Source organism: Perca flavescens, chromosome 14, assembly GCF_004354835.1.
Source record: "Perca flavescens isolate YP-PL-M2 chromosome 14, PFLA_1.0, whole genome shotgun sequence".
Lineage (NCBI taxonomy): Eukaryota > Metazoa > Chordata > Actinopteri > Perciformes > Percidae > Perca > Perca flavescens.
In genome coordinates this window covers 19,157,384-19,176,513 of record NC_041344.1, presented here as the reverse complement: position 1 = coordinate 19,176,513, position 19,130 = coordinate 19,157,384, and the positions used below count along the sequence as shown (strand labels likewise).

The 19,130-nt window shown below is 42.5% G+C and overlaps 2 protein-coding genes and 1 long non-coding RNA gene across 4 annotated transcripts in view; 2 read left to right on the top strand and 1 right to left on the bottom strand.

Annotated features, from left to right (window-relative positions):
* Positions 1-1,346: 1,346 nt before the first annotated feature.
* On the bottom strand, positions 1,347-15,228 carry LOC114567865 (uncharacterized). The gene is made up of 3 exons (XR_003694238.1): positions 15,082-15,228; positions 7,847-7,891; positions 1,347-3,171 (listed from the first exon to the last, which is right to left on the bottom strand). It is a non-coding gene; the product is annotated as an uncharacterized LOC114567865 (long non-coding RNA).
* On the top strand, positions 5,129-12,903 carry dclk3 (doublecortin-like kinase 3). 2 transcript variants are annotated; one of them, XM_028597034.1, is made up of 7 exons: positions 5,129-5,372; positions 6,532-6,755; positions 7,154-7,285; positions 8,723-9,877; positions 10,591-10,723; positions 10,908-11,075; positions 11,172-12,903. In XM_028597034.1, exons 1-7 carry the CDS (start codon positions 5,306-5,308, stop codon positions 12,038-12,040), a joined length of 2,748 nt encoding a protein of 915 aa, XP_028452835.1. In that variant the 5' UTR covers positions 5,129-5,305; the 3' UTR covers positions 12,041-12,903. The 2 variants fall into 2 exon arrangements, with proteins under 2 accessions (XP_028452835.1, XP_028452834.1); XM_028597033.1 differs by having other exon boundaries at positions 8,723-9,949.
* Positions 13,876-19,130, top strand: part of zftraf1 (zinc finger TRAF-type containing 1) — a 6,659-nt gene continuing 1,404 nt past the window's right edge. The window contains exons 1-5 of the mRNA XM_028597035.1: positions 13,876-15,032; positions 16,009-16,103; positions 16,753-16,896; positions 18,052-18,263; positions 18,363-18,541. Coding sequence (XP_028452836.1) covers positions 14,745-15,032; positions 16,009-16,103; positions 16,753-16,896; positions 18,052-18,263; positions 18,363-18,541 — 918 coding nt within the window. The 5' untranslated portion in view covers positions 13,876-14,744. The remainder of the gene's footprint in view (positions 15,033-16,008; positions 16,104-16,752; positions 16,897-18,051; positions 18,264-18,362; positions 18,542-19,130) is intronic.

The window sequence follows — 19,130 nt, the reverse complement described above, 5'->3', positions numbered from 1 at the left end:
AATCATTACTAAGGATTTCTTTTTGTGCAATTTTAACTTTGATTGTTACTTATATAACCATTCATATTAATGTTATAAAGACATACTGAAAATTGAAAACCAGGTTTTCAGGGGCTATAATCTTTACATTTAATAGTTTACATAGCGCCACCTACTGGCAACAGGAAGTCAGCCTTTTGCGACATTATTCAATTTACATTAAGACATTTGCATTGTCATCTATGCATGTTTAGTGCATGTTGTCTAACGCCATATAGTGAACACAGGAAGTGACCCAAACTTTGCAAAACATCATCCTTAGTGTCCGATGGTCGCAGAAATACACGGCCCCGTCGACAGGTGTCCCGCCAGCGCCCTATGACGTGCGGGGAGGTGTGAGACCCGATTCATTGCTGCTTGCAAGTTTTGCATGTTATATCTCATTATTTAACTTGTACAAAAACTAAAGTGTAAGAATGCAAAGTTGTGGTTTTATGGGATATTATGTGCCAGACTATTTCTTAGCCAGGCACGGTCACTTTTCCCAAAAGTGCCTCTCAAAGAGCCCTTTAAGGATGTGAGGACAGGCCAACACTTCTTTAGTTGCCAAACATTTCCCCACTCCCAAGGGTTAGAAATGAAATCAGTCCTCACATAGTGTAATGTTGTAGAGGGGACAAACACACACAGAGCAGCATTCATTGATAAGCACAAATGTCCACGTATCATCTGTCTGTCTCTCCATGTGCAAATATTCTCTTCAGACATTCAAACTAACGTCCCAAACACACACACACACACAAACACACAAACACACACATTTGTTCTGTAAAAGCAGAAATTGAAGAGGAAAAAAAAAAGTCAATAGTGAATGTTGTTAAATCACATCACACAAAGTTACACACGTGTGTGACCAAACAAATCTCTGGCGTGCATGGGTCTGTTAACATAAACAGGTGTGAGACAGACGCATGGACAAGGAAAGAGGGAGAGAGAGAGAGAGGTGAAAGGTTGAAATCATTTACGAGGATCATTTGAGGAGGGGGGGATGGAGACAAAGACCGGCTACTTGTTTTACAGATACTTGTTTTTGCAACAATGGCTACCATGTAAATTAAGTATATTTTAATTTGAATTAGATGGTTTTTTATAATGGTTATTTTGCATCAATTTGTCAGTGTTCTATGCAGTAATGTAGTTAACAGAGTATAGTGTACAGGAATGTAGCATTTTCTTACATTCTGAAAGATTACACCTACGTACATTGTAAGCCTTGTACAACATGACCCTGACAACACTGTACTTATTTATGGCCACAAAGAAAATTAGAATTTTGTAACATTTGAGAAGGAGTAAGAGAGGGAGGATCAGTGAGAGCAACCACGCCACCTAAAGACACCCAAGCTTAAGAGAACAGAAGGCAGAGCAAAAACAAACAGAGCCTGAGGGGAGGATAGGTTTTCTTTTGTTGGAGGGGGTTGGGGTTGAGGTCAAACTAACGGAAAGACTGCATTGATAAGCACAAATGTCCACTTATCGTCTGTCTGTCTCTGATGAAATACCCCTATCTGCAAATAGTCTGATGATCTTTGGAATTTGTGTAATAATGAACACACACACACACACACACACAGTTGTTCCGAAAAAGCAGGGACACACCGTCCCCCAGTTGCCTCCCTTCTCTTATCTATTAGTGTGTCTAAACTGGCACATGTGTGTGTGACGGAACAAATCTCTGGCATGCATGGGTCTGACAACAGGTGTGAGAGAGACGCATGGACAAGGAGCGAGAAAGACAGAGAGAGAGAGGAGGTAAAAGGTCGAAATCATTTACCTCTGGCCTAAAATACATTCACAGGCTGTCTGTGGCTGTGCAAGTGAGTTTTTCCATGTGTGTTTGATCCTATGCAATCCTATGATTTAGTGCTCTGGGATGCCACTGTGGTCATAACTAACATCAAGTTGGATTTTCTCCGGCAGTTTCAGGAAAGAAATTCCCCGCTTCACAAAGGCTTCTAACACATGCATGGTGAACGCTTAAGCTAGGCTGGATAAATAAGCACTATCTACAACATGAAGGAAAGCACGGATACGGATGGTAACATTTACAGTAGCGATCACATGAGCAGTGTCCTGTTTGTGCAGAATCTTCTAATCTTTGTGTACACAAAACAATCCATCTTTCAGGCTAGACCGCTGTTGAGGTCGTTGACCTGAGATGTGATTATAGCATCTATACTGTCCAGGCAAACCCTGCACTGCTTGTGTTTGGACCCAAGCAGGCATCTGTGAGTGTCTGTGTGTGTATATTGAAGTGTGTGTGTCTAAATACATTCAGCTGACATAGGCAAAAAGCTGGTAGGGCTGAAACGCTGAACAGGGTTAAATTCTCAAACAGCTAAAAGAAGAGTGGGAGTGCCGAGGAATGTTGATACTTCTTCCAGCTTTCTTAAGGCTTTCCCGTGCATCTGTGACCGTGTCAATAAAAAACTAAATAAACATCTGGACGTGTCACGCCCTTCTCTAACACATACTTATTAGTTCAGTCTTTCATTCTGCAGCCTCTCCTCAACTCCCTTGTCCAAATGGAGCTTGAGTGGCAAGATAGAAAGTTAATTACATGAATGGAGGGGCTAAAAGCCTGAACAGCATCAGGACTCTGCATGATTTACATTACAGAATGAACAATGGACTTGCATTTATTTATCATTTTTTAATAAGGCACCTTTTATAAACAGTATATAAGCTGTAACTAATTGCTTTATTAATGGTTAATGGCTAACAACCCATTAAAACAGCAGCTTTAAATGTTAACAAGTGCTTAATAAGTTTTTTTTTAGAACAAGCCATTGAATTCTTTATTGTTATATCTCTTTTTCGCAAGCAATATATTGTACCTTTTACCCCACTCATTTGTTAACTTTAGTTACTTAACTAAATTACTGAACAACTTAGTTACAACATTTAAATCTACTAATACATTATAAGGTATTATTATGGATTGAGCTAAATTATTATATTTAATTAGCCCCACCTTTACCAGCTGCAACATTACAGTGATGTACACTTTATTGGATTCCAGGGTGTGTGTGTGTGTGTGTGTGTGTGTGTGTGTGTGTGTGTGTGTGTGTGTGTGTGTGTGTGTGTTTTGTGTTACCTCTGCAAATGGGCTTTGACCTAGATTGCAATCCTCTGGTGAGCCAGCGGCAAGTAAAAAAAGGGGGAAAAAAACAGACAGTTATTCAAGGACACTCCAATCTTCTTTATAATTGCTTTGGTGTACAGAAAGTTGTCAGAATCAAACCTGTATCATATGTAAATATGTAAATATAAACCTACTACAATGTAATGACAAGATACACTGACCAATGTTTATCTAGCTGGGTAGTTCTTCAAGGGAACCACTTTCCTAGATCACCATGCATGGCTGCAACTAATCTCTGGCTGCTGAGACACACAAAAGGTACACTTTTGTTTTTGAGACACATTGGAGCAGAGAGAGACACTGTTGGGTCTCAGGGTGAGTCCAGGATAAGAACCGTAAAATAGACGTTGTTGCTTCCTGATCCAATATTAACAGTAACCTTGGAGACAGAGCCATGGGGGGCAGTGTATTAAAAGACCTACTGGTCACTCTGTATGTGTGTGTGTGTGTGTGTGTGTGTGTGTGTGTGTGTGTGTGTGTGTGTGTGTGTGTGTGTGTGTGTGTGTGTGTGTGTGTGTGTGTGTGTAGCAATTCCATCAGTGAAACTATGGTAACGTTATTGTTTCTATGAATTAGGAGGTTTTAACAACCGGAGGAGTTTACTTTCTACAAATACACAACATCAGGGCTACATTGTGGGTTTGTTAGGCTCATTTAAGTAATGTAGGCCTTTTTACTTTTATGAGTTAGTGATTTATTACCTGTAAACACAGTAATTAGACAGTCTTGGATATATCGTCTTTATTGTTTTCTGCTATACCGACTGTCTGACCTCTTTCTAAGACCAGGCCACAAGTAGTTCAGTAATTTAAACAATATAACGTTAACTAAAACTGTAATATAATAAAATGAATCACCAAGACGCAATATAAACCATGCAGCCATTCTACTACAAAAGACTGCTTAACACAACATTTGTTTGTAACGTTACATCTTAGGCTACAAGAGAATATAAAGTCGACAGGTCACTAAACAGAAAAGCCATTCAGCCAACGTTTTAAGATAGCGTTAACATAGCTGCTTTATTTTCTAACATGAATGACTATCTAGCGTTAAACATAAGAAAACATGGCATCACAAATGAGAAGAAAAAAAACGTAACATAAATGTATAGGGCGTTTGTGCACTTTTCTCACCTGTAAACACAGTGAAAGGGCCGTCATGGATGAATATCGGCTTTCTTTATTGCTGCCATGGTTTGCTCTCATGCTCAGACTGTGCTAACTTCCTTCTCGTTAACAGCACCAGTCACTATCATAGCAAAGCCACTACTGCCACCTACTGACAAAAAATCAATATTGCCCCAGAGCTGCTGCACATGAGCAAGTCAGTTTTCTACTGTCTTTCATGTGACACAAAGCGTTTTAATCAATAATATAATAAATGATGACCAAGGTAACTAATAGAATACTAATCCTTGACATTATCCTAATTAGGCTACTATAAAAGGTCCAGGGTCACACATCAGCATAGGACTTTCAAACCCCTATAAACCAGTAGGCTATTTACCAACTTGGTGACCCCTTAAAATGAAGCCTCCACAATTGTTGCAGGAAATTCTATGAAGATGTGTTTTTCTCCTTTCCTCTACTGCTGATCATTTCAAGGCCCCTCAAATGTATCTCACAAATCCCAACCACTCTACTACTCTACTCGGGGTCTTGACTCAGGATGGGAACCAGTGCCACATGCCACCAGGGTGCTCCTTCAGGCTTGTCATTATCATGTTTAGTAGGCCTACGGTATAGCTACACTAAGAGAAAATGGTTAGTTTCTAGTTTCTAGTGGAAGATGACAACCACCTGTTTGTTTTAAAAGTATGCTGCTTGGTAGATGAGCCATCAACGAGACAATATCCAGTCATTCAAAATATTTTATTTTGTCGGCAAAATCGCTCCGCTTCCGGTAGCCTATTTATCTTTCCTTAGCCGTCCAACTGGACGTGTATCCATGGTAACCACTGTAGCTACACCAGGTCCGGTCATCTCACAGCGCATCCTGTTACTTTTTCTAGACGCTAACAGCCGAGGATATGACAGCAGCGACTTCTAGAGAAACAGAACTGAACACAAAAATGAATGTCACCGAGTTGTTTTAGTTCATGTGTTGTTTTGGAGAGTCATGACGCCCTCACAGAGAGCCCGGTATGGATGCGAACCGGCACGCAACCCTAAATGGAGAATAGCAGGTGAGTCGATGGCCGGATTGAATGGATTTTACTTATAGCCTATAGTTAAAATAATAATAAAAACTTTACTGAGTGTTACAGTCAATACTCTTGAATACAAATAATACTCTTTAAACTCGAATGGCTAAAGCTGCGTAGGTAGGCCATTGAATGATTAACAACTAACATTTTGGGGCCAAAGATTGGGGCCTCATTTTAGCTGTGCAATATGTCAAATATTGTGATTTATGATGTGTTATTACTAGGTCTATAAGAAGAAGAAAAGTAAAGAACAAGAAGACAGGTCTTGAAATTATTGTCTATCCCCCACCCCGCCACACACACACGCACACGCGCACGCACGCACACACACACACACACACACACACACACACACACTAAGACCCTCTGAGGTCCCAGAACCCCAAAGAAAAGGCTCATTCTGTCTTTCTTGACCGGCCACAGCTGGCTCTTTATGAGTTGTTTAAGCTTAATGACATGAAGTTTTTGTCCACATGTCCACTGTGAAAATCTAGTGTGTGTGTGTGTGTGTGTGTGTGTGTGTGTGTGTGTGTGGTGCTGTTGCTCACTCTCAGGGAGGCAGTGGTGTCTTGTTAAAAGGGGGGGTACTGGTCATAGAGGCCAGTGCCCCCCCCCGACTGGATAACATCTCTCTTTCTCCCTCAGTGCCAGAAAGTGAAACGTCAAAGATGCTGTGTTTCTCTAATGCTTCATTAATCATGCAGATTCAGCTGAGCCCTAACCAGGTCAAGCAAGGTTTTCTCAAGTGTGTGTGTGTGTGTGTGTGTGTGTGTGTGTGTGTGTGTGTGTGTGTGTGTGTGTGTGTGTGTGTGTGTGTGTTGTTGTGGGTTTGCATGACTTAAGGTAGCCTTAATAATTCAGTCGGTGGAGCAAGGTGCTTGAAGAATCTCAAATGGCCTTTGCACTCCATGTGATGGAAAACACTCAAATCTGATCAGCCGGATTTGTTTTCACACACGCGTGTACACTAACACAGGATGAGGAGCTGGTGTTGTGTTACTTATGAGTTTTCCTTTGTATACAAGTCTCAAAGAAACAATGTGATGACATCAGTGTTATTGAGTACACTTTCAATAATCCAACTCTCGCTTTCTGTCTTTGTGCTTTCACCCCTGTCCTCCATTTCTCCCTGCTTCAGCTCCTCCGGGCCCCTTGTTGAAGCATGCTGAAGGGGCACCCCAGCCATGGCCCATCCACCCCCACCATACGAGACAGGTCCACAGGTCCCACTTCCCTCCTCCTCCTCTTCCGCCTCCTCCTCCTCACCTCCCTCTCTTCCACACCCGCCATGCAGAAGAGAGCGCAGAGAGGCCCCATCTGGTCACCATCATCCGCCCCTGTGGTCAAAGTACGCTGCGCAAGGTGAACTCAATATTTACCACTTTCACTTTAAAATAAGGTACAATTCCATTTCCTGATCAACTAATATTGACAAAGGACCCTAAACCACGCAAAGGGACTTTAAACAACCTGGCAACCTAAATGTTGTTCTCATGATAAGCCAATAACACATCCACTCATTTTTTTTTAGATTATGTTTGGGGTATTTTAGCCTTAACCAATAGGACAGTTGTAGACTGGAAAGGGGCGAGAGAGAGGGGAAAGACATGGTTGAAATCAAACCCTGAGCCGCTGCGGTAAGGACTGAGCCTTGGTACACGGGGCACACGCTCTAGCAGGTGAGCTACCAGGGCGCCCCTCTAGAGTTACCTGGGAAAGGATTTCATAACTTAACTATAATTTTTGTCTCTGTTTTCAAGGTAACAGTGCTTTTGAACCGTAGAGGTGTGGTGTCCTTCGAGCAACTGCTATTAGATATCTCTGAGGCCTTGGGGTTTCCTCGCTGGCACAGAGCCAGAGTCACACGTCTCTACACGACCCACGCACGAGAGGTGAGGCTCAACCACGGTCACATAAACTCTGAGGCAAAAAAAACTATTCTCACATTCTTCCCACATTCTCTGCAATATGTACCTTGTAACCAGGTTTGCTGTAGGGTACTAGGAATATGACACATGTAAGCACAAAATCCAAAATAATGAAGGACTGGAAACTAGATTTTTCATGACAGGGCCTCAATATTAGGTAATACAGCAGGACATACCTTAAGGCCCTTTTCATGTCAGTTGCTCCATACAAATGTTCAATTAAATATCTCAAAGAAGTTGACACACAGTAGACCTGGAGCTTTCGAGGCCCCTAAAGTTATGGGGCCCCAGGGCATTGTCCGTCTTTGTCCCAGTTGGTAATCCAGTTTTGGGTTTAACACACCTAATGCACTGATCCTCAGTTGACACCCATCTATTAAGTGGGTCAAATGAATTAAAAGGACAGCACTGAAATGAAGGGATATGTTGGACACTATCCCAATGAGAATTTAGAAATGTTCATGTTCACAAATTGCATGCAATGATGCTACAAAGTTGTTAAATGATGGTTGAAAATGAAATTACCTTGAGGTTGCAGGCGAAAGTTGTTCTCTCCATGGAGCACCACTTCTCCATGGAGAAAATATTCAATATTACAATAACTTTCAACTATATCTGAGGCTAAGCAACTAATTTCTTCCTCTTTTGCCTGTCAATAAGCCCTAGATGAGTAATGCTGCTTGACATTGTATTCCTGGAGAACAACAGCTTTCTCCACCACTCTCTCACATTAAACTAAAAAAGCAACAACAATGAATTGTTGACCTTTTTTGAAACTCTGTGTGCTCCAGGTCGACTTTCTTTTATACTACATAGAACAAGAAATTTTTTAATTAAATAATTACAGTAAACTGAAAGACTGGGGTAAATCTTAAAGGTTAAAAAAAAAGTAAATTTTTGGGCTGGATGTAATAGTTGATTCTAAACAGGAGCCTTATGAAGTGATGTTGTGGTCTGATCAGGTAGCCTGGTTGACACCAGACCCTTCTCAGTTGTAACTGAGAGTGGGTCTGGGAAAGGTTCATTGACAGCTCATTTCCAAAGGGGCGTCACCAACCGACGCTGCTCAAATGCCTCTGGGTGCATGGATAGTCCTTCAACCAATCAGGCCAACGATCCGGGTGACGCTGCGCTTCGGTAGCCGTTATGTTGAATGTAAACAAAAAGCTGCTCGCCGTCACTGCGCTATCGTCGTCGCGTAAAGCCCACCTCAACGGTTGTGATTGGTGTAAAGCCCGCCTCAGCGCTTGTGATTGGTGCCTCGATTTTGGGGACATTGGAAATGGGCTTGAACGGGCTCTTCGCCAGACTGACCTGCAGAGCAAATCTCAAATTTGCCGGAAGTTCGTCAGGGTTTACCCAGGCTACTGATCAGGTCCACTTGCCTGTTTTTTTTCATAGGTGAAAGGTGTATGTGATTTCTTCCGAGGCGAGGTTGCCTTCCTGGCATTGGGGAAGGCTCGTCCAGAGCTGAGCGGTGTGCAGGAAGCTCTAGAGGAGCTGTTTCCAGAACATTCCCATTACCGGGCTGACGCACTACGGGCTTGGGAGAAAAGACTTCGTCCAGCGCCAGATAAAGCAGCTAAAGCTGACAGTGGATACAGTGAGGGGACGGACAGCAGCAAGGCACAAACTAACCAAGAGCTACATCAGGACACAAATACACATGTCAAAAATCATACAAATACATACCCAAGTACACAGCTGCCTCACCATATAGGCACACACCAGCCTGAAAATTATGACTCAGAAGTTCAGAAGTGTAATAAAAAGAATTCATGCAGAAAACCTGCTCAGCTGCCCAACCACCTGCAGAGACTGCGTGTGAGAGGTGGGGTCAGAGAGCGACAGCTGTCTGTCATTGGTCCATTTAAACATGAGGAAGGTCTTAGAGAAGCAGACATAACCTCTCCTGCACTGTGTGAAGACTGCTTAGCAAGGAGAGTTAAACATCAGGGTCCAGAACGGCTCAATCTACTGTCAGGGAGGGTCCCACTTCCTCCTGTGTCGAGGAAGCAAAAAGGAAGTTCCTATACAGAACCAGAAGTGAGAAAATTGCATGTTAACATCAGCCGTCCACTTCCTCAGCCAATCAGCAGAGATGAGGAGAAGAGTGTTGCCCAGTTACTTTCAAATCCACTTCAAGATGTGGGTCGAGTACACAAGGACATACAGCAGAGGATGAGCTTTGACCTTCCCTCAGACAACAGTGATGTCCCCCTGGCAGATATCGAGCGTCACTATGAAATTGGACGCGTGGTTGGAGATGGCAACTTCGCAGTAGTGCGAGAGTGCCGCGATCGTGACAACGGACAAACCCTGGCGGTGAAGATTGTCGAACGCTCCAAGCTGATTGGGCGAGAGCACATGATGCAGAATGAGCTGAGCCTTCTGGGTAGCCTCTGTCATCCTCGCATAGTGCGGCTGTTTGCGCACCACCACACGCACACTCACTCCTACCTAGTGATGGAGCTGGTGAGCGGGGGGGATCTGTTTGATGCCGTCAGTGAGAGGGGGAAGTTTCCAGAGGCAGAGGCAGGACTGATGGTGTCAGATGTGAGTGAAGCACTAAACTACATCCACTGCAAAAGTATTGTCCACCGAGACCTCAAACCAGAAAACCTACTGGTGAGTGTCAGTGTGATCAGAGAATTACATTTGAATTTGTATGTGATTATTGCATCTTGATTCTGATGGCATACTTTTTGTTTGAAAAAGTTTAGACAACCTGTTTTATATATTGCCACTAGGGGGTGCCAAATATATATATATTTTATAAATTCTATACATGAGTGGCAAGCAAAATGATTTATTAAGATTTTTTTTTTCTTTGTCTCATGAAATCCTATATCCAAAAGCCTATCCATATTGTTTTCTATTAGAACAGCAAATAACCACAATCAATTCTTTATTCTTTATTGTTACTTTGGTAATAGTGTAATTAAAGGCAACCAGTCAGACAACTTTTATGCATCTTCTGTCTGGAACTTGTTTTAAAACTTTGGCTGGCCTGTCAAACTGCCACATTAGGTTTGTCATACCAGTACAATTGATGATATTGCACTTAATCTGGAGTTACAATTAATATCTCATGATATAAACCAAGGACAATATTTTGCAAAAAACAAAAATGCAGGAACATGTCAGTAACACAAGTTTCTATGGCAAGCATGAGGGTGCCCCTGGAGACATTTGAATTTTAAAATAGTCTCAACGCCTCCAAGCCTGACTCAGTTTCTGTCTGTCTTGTTTTTCTTGTTATCTCTCAGATAGAGCATGTGGCTGCTGGCATCTGTAGGCTGAAGCTGGGTGACTTTGGTCTTGCCATGGTTGTGACTGAACCAGTCTTCACCATATGTGGCACACCCACGTATGTAGCCCCAGAGATTCTCTATGAGACAGGTTAGTATTATTTGCAGCATAAATCACTGCTTTACAAAAAAAGGAATTCTTTTTACTTTTAAATCTGTTTTATCACTAATTAAGGGTGTTTCTTATTTTAAACTCTTCCTAAAACTTATTTTTATCAATTTGTAATCTGAATTTGAGAAATATTTTCAAAATTAACTGTGGTTTGACCATGCAGGTTATGGAGTTGCAGTGGATGTGTGGGCTCTCGGTGTTATTTTCTACATCCTGCTGAGTGGATTTCCCCCATTTCGCAGTCGGGATCGGGACCAGGAAGAACTGTTCCAGCTAATAAAACAGGGACAACTCCACTTCCTATCCCCCTACTGGGACCCAATCTCAGAAGGTGAGAAGTGCAGAAAAATAAAGTGTGCAACCACAAATGCCTCAAAAAAACAACAAAAACTATATTTTTCTTATTATTATGTGTGCTTGTGTACAGAAGCCAGAGGCCTTGTCAAAGCTCTGCTTCAGCCAGATCCCACGGTGAGGCTGACAGCAGAGCAGACCTTGCACCATCCCTGGGTGAAGGCTATGACTTCAATTTGCAGGCAGAGGGCGCTCACAGACAAGACTCAGAGGGACACCGCAGATACTGGAGCAGAACCAGATAAGTCCAGACAAGTCCAGAGACTAGCTCAGACCAATGCAGCCAAAACAAGGACAGACACAACACCAGGGCACACCAACATTGAGGGAGAGGTCACACATAAAGAGTTCAACAGACATGATGAGAGACAAACTGAGATGAACGCAGGAAGGGGACAAGATGAGAACAAACCACTACGGCAACAATCAAAAGAGACAAGTACAGTTCACACTATATCTCCGCAGCTCCAAGTGCACACACCTTCAGTGGCCACACCTGGTCAACAGAAACCAGAGTGCATCTCTACAGGCTCCAGTTCACCCAGCAGGGAGCCCAGCATGCCAGAAATGCAGGATCCAGGTCCCCCAGACTGTGATCCTGGCAGCCCAGCCAGCCCAAGTGTTGAACTCAATCAGCTTGGTGCACCCCCGGCCCAATCTGAGTTTCCATCCCAGATTAAGACAGAGAAGAGCCAACAGCAATCACCTACGTATTCACCAACTTCCACCAATACAGCGCAACGAACCACACCGGGTCACTTAACGGAACACCACCCATCCTCAAACCCAGCAGCAGCTTCTTCATTTTCTCACTCTCTCCATCAGCAGAATTGCACCTCTCCCCTGCGCAACTCTACCACAGCCACCGCTCAAAATCACCCATCTGAAAACTATGACAAGCAGAACGCTTACACCACCACCCACTCACCCACGCAGTCTTGACCTCAATGTCAATCTCCTGTTTCACTGTGTGATTAGATCAGGGTCATCACTTTCATTGTTCCGGACAATACCACTGATTTCCTGGCAGCTGAATCCTTGAATGACCTGCAGATGATGTGATTTACTCTCTTGGGAGTGAATAGAGTCTGACTGACTAGGCTAGATAAATCTCATAAATGTGTGTAATCCATTATCCATGTATCCTGCAATCACAAATTGATGACGAGGTGTTGTGTAATGACCAAGGTATGAAGAGGGGAAGTAGTTTAGCACTATGTTGAAGTTCATAGAATAGAGGTGATCAAGTGGGACTCAATTTTGGGACGCAGTTTGTCATGGTTTCTAATGTTGTGATGTATTAATGAAAATACTTTTTAGTACATTTCTGAAGTGTTTTTTTGTTTTAGTTGTTATATATTTTTTTCTGCAAGCCATGTTTAACTTTGAGAATATGATATGTTATCGTGTCTGCCATTGCTAGTGGTAGCTATTTTTGATTGCTTGTGTGACGACACTAATCCATCCTCCTTTTATTTCCCTTGAAGTCAATTCCTAGAAATCTGTGCTAGGATCGTTTATATAGCAACATTTGTTTACTATGTGTTCATAAACTAAAAATATCTGTACCAAGAACTTTTCATTTTAGTCCAGGTAAAAGTTTGCCATATTTACTAAACTCTTGAACACCATATTTCTGACAATGTGTTTATTGTACTGGTTTGGGTTGGCAACAAACTATGTCTAATTTAAATGAATAATTATGGCACTGTAACCATGTGATAATCAACAGCCAGTGAATTAACAATCTGTGGGAATATTTAAACAAAGTTTTGTGTGATAGTATCCAGTGGATACTAATGAGAACTGCAGGACACAGTGTGTGGCCACATATTACTGGCTGAACTGGTGTGCATAGCTGAAAAGGTATGGCTCCACTGCCATGCCACACAGACCAAATAAGGCATATCTGTCTGTCCAATGGGAGTGGTTAGTCTTGCCCCCCCCCCCCCCCCACACACACACACACACACACAATTGCACACAGCTGACACATAGACATCCTGCCCCACCGAATCTAAAGGATTTACACATAGACCCCTATCCTGTACACAAATGCACCCCTCCCAGCCCCTGAGGCTGCTAAGCCACATATCTGGGGCGCTGAAGGGGTAAATAAGCGTATAAATGCTTCTGACCTAGTATCAGTGGCCAAGGTTAGTTTAGGCTTGCTTCAGTCACCCTGTTTTTTTCTGTCTGAATTATTGATGCATTTTTTAAAACACACAGACACAAGGACACAACCAGTTGAACCACTTTGATAGATTGCTGCCACAGGGCCATAAACATGGCAGCAGAAAGGTGTTTTTGTTATCAGAATCAGAACCAGCTTGCAGGGCCAAATAACTCTTTCTGTTGCTCTCAAAGTACATACACATATGGCTAAAAACAAGTACAACAAAGCTGAACAAGGTACACATAAACATTTGACTACTATGTACACATGTTTGTATATATAAAAAAAGCCTACACACACACACACACACACACACACACACACACACACACACACACACACACACACACACACACACACACACACGTAAACAAACCGCTATGAGGATTGTAAACAGTAAGACAATAGGGCAATGCAAAAATGCTAATCAAGGATGTATTGTTATGAAGTTTAGTGACGGTGTTATCAATGTGTTATAATATGTAGAAGTGGTCCATTACATTGCATATAGGATGCATCATCTGTTGGAGTGGCCTACATTTGTCGCATATCAGGTTTTGGTCACCTTTCAAGCCCTGCCATACACTGACCCGCAGGCGCTCACTACGCATGCGCCTTTAAAAACTCTTTAAATACCCCAAGTCATCTGCCACAATAAACATTCCGCTGTCAGCCAATCCACGGCTGTACTGAAGTAGTCACTGGCACATAGAGGCCGTTGCAGATACAGACAAAATATTTACTTTTAAATACGGTTCTTCTAGTATTAGCCACGATCGAGAACCTGCCTGAGTAATAACGAATTTGACCCGGAGTCGTAAAGGCTGTGCAGGGTGAAGTCGGGGGAGACGGACAGGAGAAAAAACAAAGATGGCTGTGTAGCCAGAGAGACGAGTCCCAGCAGAACTGTCTCTAGCCGCAGCTTTAATCACCGACAGGTCCCGTGGGTCCCGTGGACAGTCAGCCGGTACCGAAGCAGGGACGTTAGATGAGCAGCCGAGCTGGGCCGCTGGTGTAGCTACATCGTTGTAAGCTGCTGTCATTGCGAATAACGGCGTCGAGTGTACAACAACAGCTGAGAGACGCCTGAGTTGTTTTTGTTCTGCAAGGGGAGAGGACTGCTGTGTTTGTGTCAACGTAGCTAGCCACATAGTCTGCTAGCCTCACTGTAAGTCAACAAAACTAGTCAACGCTTTGCACATGATCTCGTTATTACACAATCATTGGCTTGTTAAATTCCAAGTGCGTAACGTTAAGTGGAGGGGGGCATTAATAACAATAATAAGTTAGCCTGCATTCCTTTCTGACAGCCTGCTGCCGTAGCGTTAGCCTAGCTAACGTTAGCTAACGTTATCTGTCAGCTGACCGTTAGCTTGACAGGTTGGAAGCTAGCCCTGAGCTAACCTGCTAATATTTCGGGCTCAGTCTGGTCGCGCGGCAGGTACATCTCAGAAATTTCTAGCCATTGCCATGTCTTCACTGGAAGAGAGAGACGGGGGCGTTGTGGCCGCCCCTGGCTCCTCCTCAGCCGGTATGGGGGTCGGGGCCGTGGGGGCAGCGGTGGAGGCTGTCGCCGGGGTCGCAGCCATGCAGGAGGAGGTCGGGATACGACGAGAAGGGCCCGAGCCTGACCCAGACGAGCCACCCAAGAAGAGGGCAAGATTGCCCGAGGGAGAGTCAGGAAAGCTGGAGGAGAGACTGTACTCAGTGCTGTGCTGCACCGTGTGCCTAGACTTGCCCAAGGCTTCTGTATACCAGGTAAACGTGGTGTCAATCACAAACCTTCCCCTCATAACCCTAAACCTACCGTCAAACAGCAGCAAACCAGCTGGACCTCATACTAGAAACTCTCCATGTGTCCCAACCGCCGATCCCCAGAGTCAACCTGTTGAATATGGCCAGCAGCGGCATTTATTTTTAGTGATACTAGATACAACACAGGCCCCAAGTGTCTATATGCTGCAAGCTGAGCCATGAGGCGGACAGACCAGACACACCCAGGCCGAGTTGCCAGCTGTGCTGGCTCAAGTTTATAACATTATATTGTGAATTCTCCTCAAATAACCACCAGCAAAAGCCACATCCCCAAACCCCACATAAGAACTCAAACATCCAGAACTAAATTTGAATAATCTTTTGCCCTTTCCTTCAACCCACCCCAACATTCTCTTTCATGACCTCAATCTGCTCGCTTCAATGTCAAGTGAACACATTTGTAATTAATAATTGTTCAGTTAGTCTTGAACATTTACATGCCCTTCATGCAGCACACGTTTTAAATAGTTGTTTAACATTTATTAACAATACTGTGTAAACACAAGTTGACATTCTTTCCATACACAATATTCTCCCTTTAACATTGATATATATTTTAAAATGTATTGATTAATAGAAGCACAACAAGTCAAAAACATTAAGCCTGTTAATCCATATATCCCCCAAATTATGTGTCTATTTGAGTATAACATACAATTCTAAAATAGTCTGTTTCTTCTTAAATATTTTCCCAAAATATCTACTTTTTTAGGCAGTCCCAATTAGTCTTAAATAGTCTTTAAATAAGTCACAAATGGAACAAATTATGTTCACATTTTTGTCATAACAATCAACGAGAAAGTTACATTTTAATTTTCAAACTTAGTCTTGCACTTAGGATCCAAAGTAATGATTTTTTTCACTTTTTTCAACCCATACACTTTGTTTGACTGTTGCCTCAACTTTTTTCCCACCACAGTGTACAAATGGACACCTGATGTGTGCAGGCTGTTTTATCCATCTCCTGGCTGATTCTCGTCTCAAGGAGGAACAGGCCACGTGTCCCAACTGCAGGTACACCAAGCTCCCTGTAGATATGAGACACTTCCTGACCAGTGCAAATGGAAATACCAACTAGTTCAAAGTTTCAAAACAGTTATACTGTCAACAGACACTTGGCTACAAAACATTCTTTTGTATGGGGCCATTATTGTAGCAAAACCTTTGCAAATGTATGTCGAGAGTTGGGCAGGTGTATTTAAATCTGTGTGTACTTAATCACATTTGTAAATTTGTAAAATAATATTTAAATGCATTCTGACTGAGATTTGTGAATGTGTACAGGAATCTGCAAATGTGTATTCATAATCCATGTGTGTAAAAAATCTCCAAATTTGTATTCAGATTTGATGGTAGCTAATAGAGCATCAAAAAACACAAATCCGATGAGCTAAGGCAAGATGAGAATGATTTCAAACAGTAGGAAAAACATTAATGCAGTTAAGTTAATAAAGTTCTCAGAATCAAAATGTATTGTTATTTATAACATAGTTTTACCAAATTACTTCACTGATGCATGGGCACTAGAAAAATAACTTGTCACCAACAATTGAGAAAAGCATAACATAACTAGCTATTCATGGTTGTGTCAAGAAGTTGTTTGAACATTCTTTACATACCACACATATAGAGCTATGATATGTGGTTTTCTGTGTTTGTGTAGGTGTGAGATCAGCAAGAACTTGTGCTGCAGGAACCTTGCAGTGGAGAAGGCTGTCAGTGAGCTGCCGACAGAATGTACCTTCTGCCTAAAACAGTTCCCCCGCTCCAGCTTAGAGAGACACCAGAAAGAGGAGTGTCAAGACAGGTATATACACCACACACATACTCACCTTCACACTCACTCACACACTCACACTCACACATACAGAAAAACACCTTTTTTCCTAGCTAAGAAATCTCACATACTTGTAGTCAACACAAATGTTCAAATTAAGCAGCTACAAACGCTTTCTTCGAGCGAGTTCAGGCTCTTTCAGATTACAGAGAATGGAAAGAGAAACATGAAAATGAAAGCTGTGAGCATACAATGACTAAATCACCAGTACATATACATAGATGTGTGTGTGTGTGTGTGTGTGCGTGTGCGTGTGTTTAGTAACAGTATCACACAGGGTTAGTTTGGGGAAGATGGGGGAGCATGTGACCAGCTACAGTACATCTAAAGAGAAAAAAACAGCTGATTACAGACAGACAGTTTTGTGTGACGCTCAGGCTGGTTGAATTTGCATGCATGAAATCTTATGGGGTTGTTGCTATAGCAACAGGTGACCCTGCTTTGGACAGCTGTGCCTGCGCTAATGTTACCATGACAACGGCCAAGGCAGTCACCAGGTTTTTGGTCAGGTCAGACACAAGAATGTGCTGGTCTCCTGTGAGGACCTGACTGCTTCCCACATAAAGATCATGTTGTTCTTCTCAGGGATGCCACCATTAGTTTTTTAAGGAAATCTACCCATTTGAGTTTCAAACTCAGTATTTAATATGCAGTAATTACAATCAGTATTTACGTTTATTTTAAAGTGCTCCTTGCCAAAGTAGTGAATCCAAACTATTGAACCCCTTCCAGCTACTCGGATATATGTATAAGGCAAAACTTTACAGTTGACATAAAGAGAATTACGTCAGTGTGGTTTTAATTATCCGCGGTTCACTACAGAGGCTAACTAGTACCTTTCACTTCTACTGTTAAGAAAGTAACAGGTATTCATTGAAAAGCACTTCAATCCAGGATGTAATTGATATAAATCCAAGTCTTTCTTTCCTTGAGGTTGGCTCTCGGCACAAACGTATTATTAGTATGGTATGAATTAGCCTCAATTCACATCCTAGGTTAATTAGCACCTTTTGATATTATTAGTACCTTCCACTCACTGCAGGAAAGTACACGTATTCATCACAAAGCACATCTGTAAAGGATCTTATTTTTATGAAACTATGACTCTCACCATTATGTTGCCAGGGTGACACAGTGTAAGTACAAGAGGATTGGCTGCCCTTGGCAAGGTCCGTTCCATGAGCTGCCAGCACATGAGAGCGAGTGCTCCCATCCGACTAAGACTGGTACAGAGCTGATGGGAATACTGGGAGAGATGGACCAGAACCACCGCAGAGACATGCAGCTCTATAACAGCATCTTCAGCCTGCTCTGCTATGAAAAGATTGGGTTTACAGGTACATGCAAAAAATACATACATACATACAGACAGACAGACAGACAGACTTTCTTTATCTGTGTTTTACATCTTGTCTTCCTCTTATTTGTTCATCCAGAAGTGCAGTTCAGGCCGTACCGCACTGATGACTTCATCACTCGTCTGTACTATGAAACACCGCGCTTCACTGTTCTCAACCAGACATGGGTGCTGAAGGCCCGTGTTAACGACTCTGAACGCAACCCCAACCTGTCCTGCAAGCGCACCCTCTCCTTCCAGCTCATCCTCAAAAGCAAGGTACACACACACTCCTCTGTCTGTCCGTGTTTATTTTAAAAGTTTTTTAGCGTGTGCGTGTTTTTAGGGCCGATGATAGTTACAGAGTGATCATCACCGCTTAGCTAACAAAGATTAGGAACTTCCATCTAAGTTGCTTATTTCTCAATATGAATTGCGTCAAAGCAATCAGACAATGCCTTTAACACATCCGCTTTGGTGTAGTTGCATAAAACACTGAAGTTGGCCTTTCCTGCTCTAATGTTTGTGTGTTATCTTTGCTCTCGTTCCCTTATTCGTGTCAGATGTAATTGGCAGTGGAGCATGACAAATACATATGCATGGCCCAAATCATGGGCCATATTTAGCTTATCACAGATATAGCAATATCGGCATATATTTCGACTGATAAGTAACAAGAAATGTCAGGGCAGAAATACTGTATGTTGGGAGGTCTCATAGAAGTTTGTCCAACAGCGAGCACTGACAAGTTTTTTTCCCCACAAATTGACAGGATTCTTATCAAAAATGTTGATTTAAAAAAAGAAGAAGATCAGTATCATATTTGTTGTATGCTTAATCAGCAGATGTTGGGGCTAATATAGCAAGA

Coding starts and splice junctions, on each gene's coding strand:
- dclk3 (XM_028597033.1), top strand. CDS start 5,306: ATGACGCCCTCACAGAGAGCCCGGTATGGATGCGAACCGGCACGCAAC. Junction 5,373..6,531: donor CCCTAAATGGAGAATAGCAG/GTGAGTCGATGG, acceptor TCCCTGCTTCAG/CTCCTCCGGGCCCCTTGTTG. Junction 7,286..8,722: donor ACACGACCCACGCACGAGAG/GTGAGGCTCAAC, acceptor TTTTTTTCATAG/GTGAAAGGTGTATGTGATTT.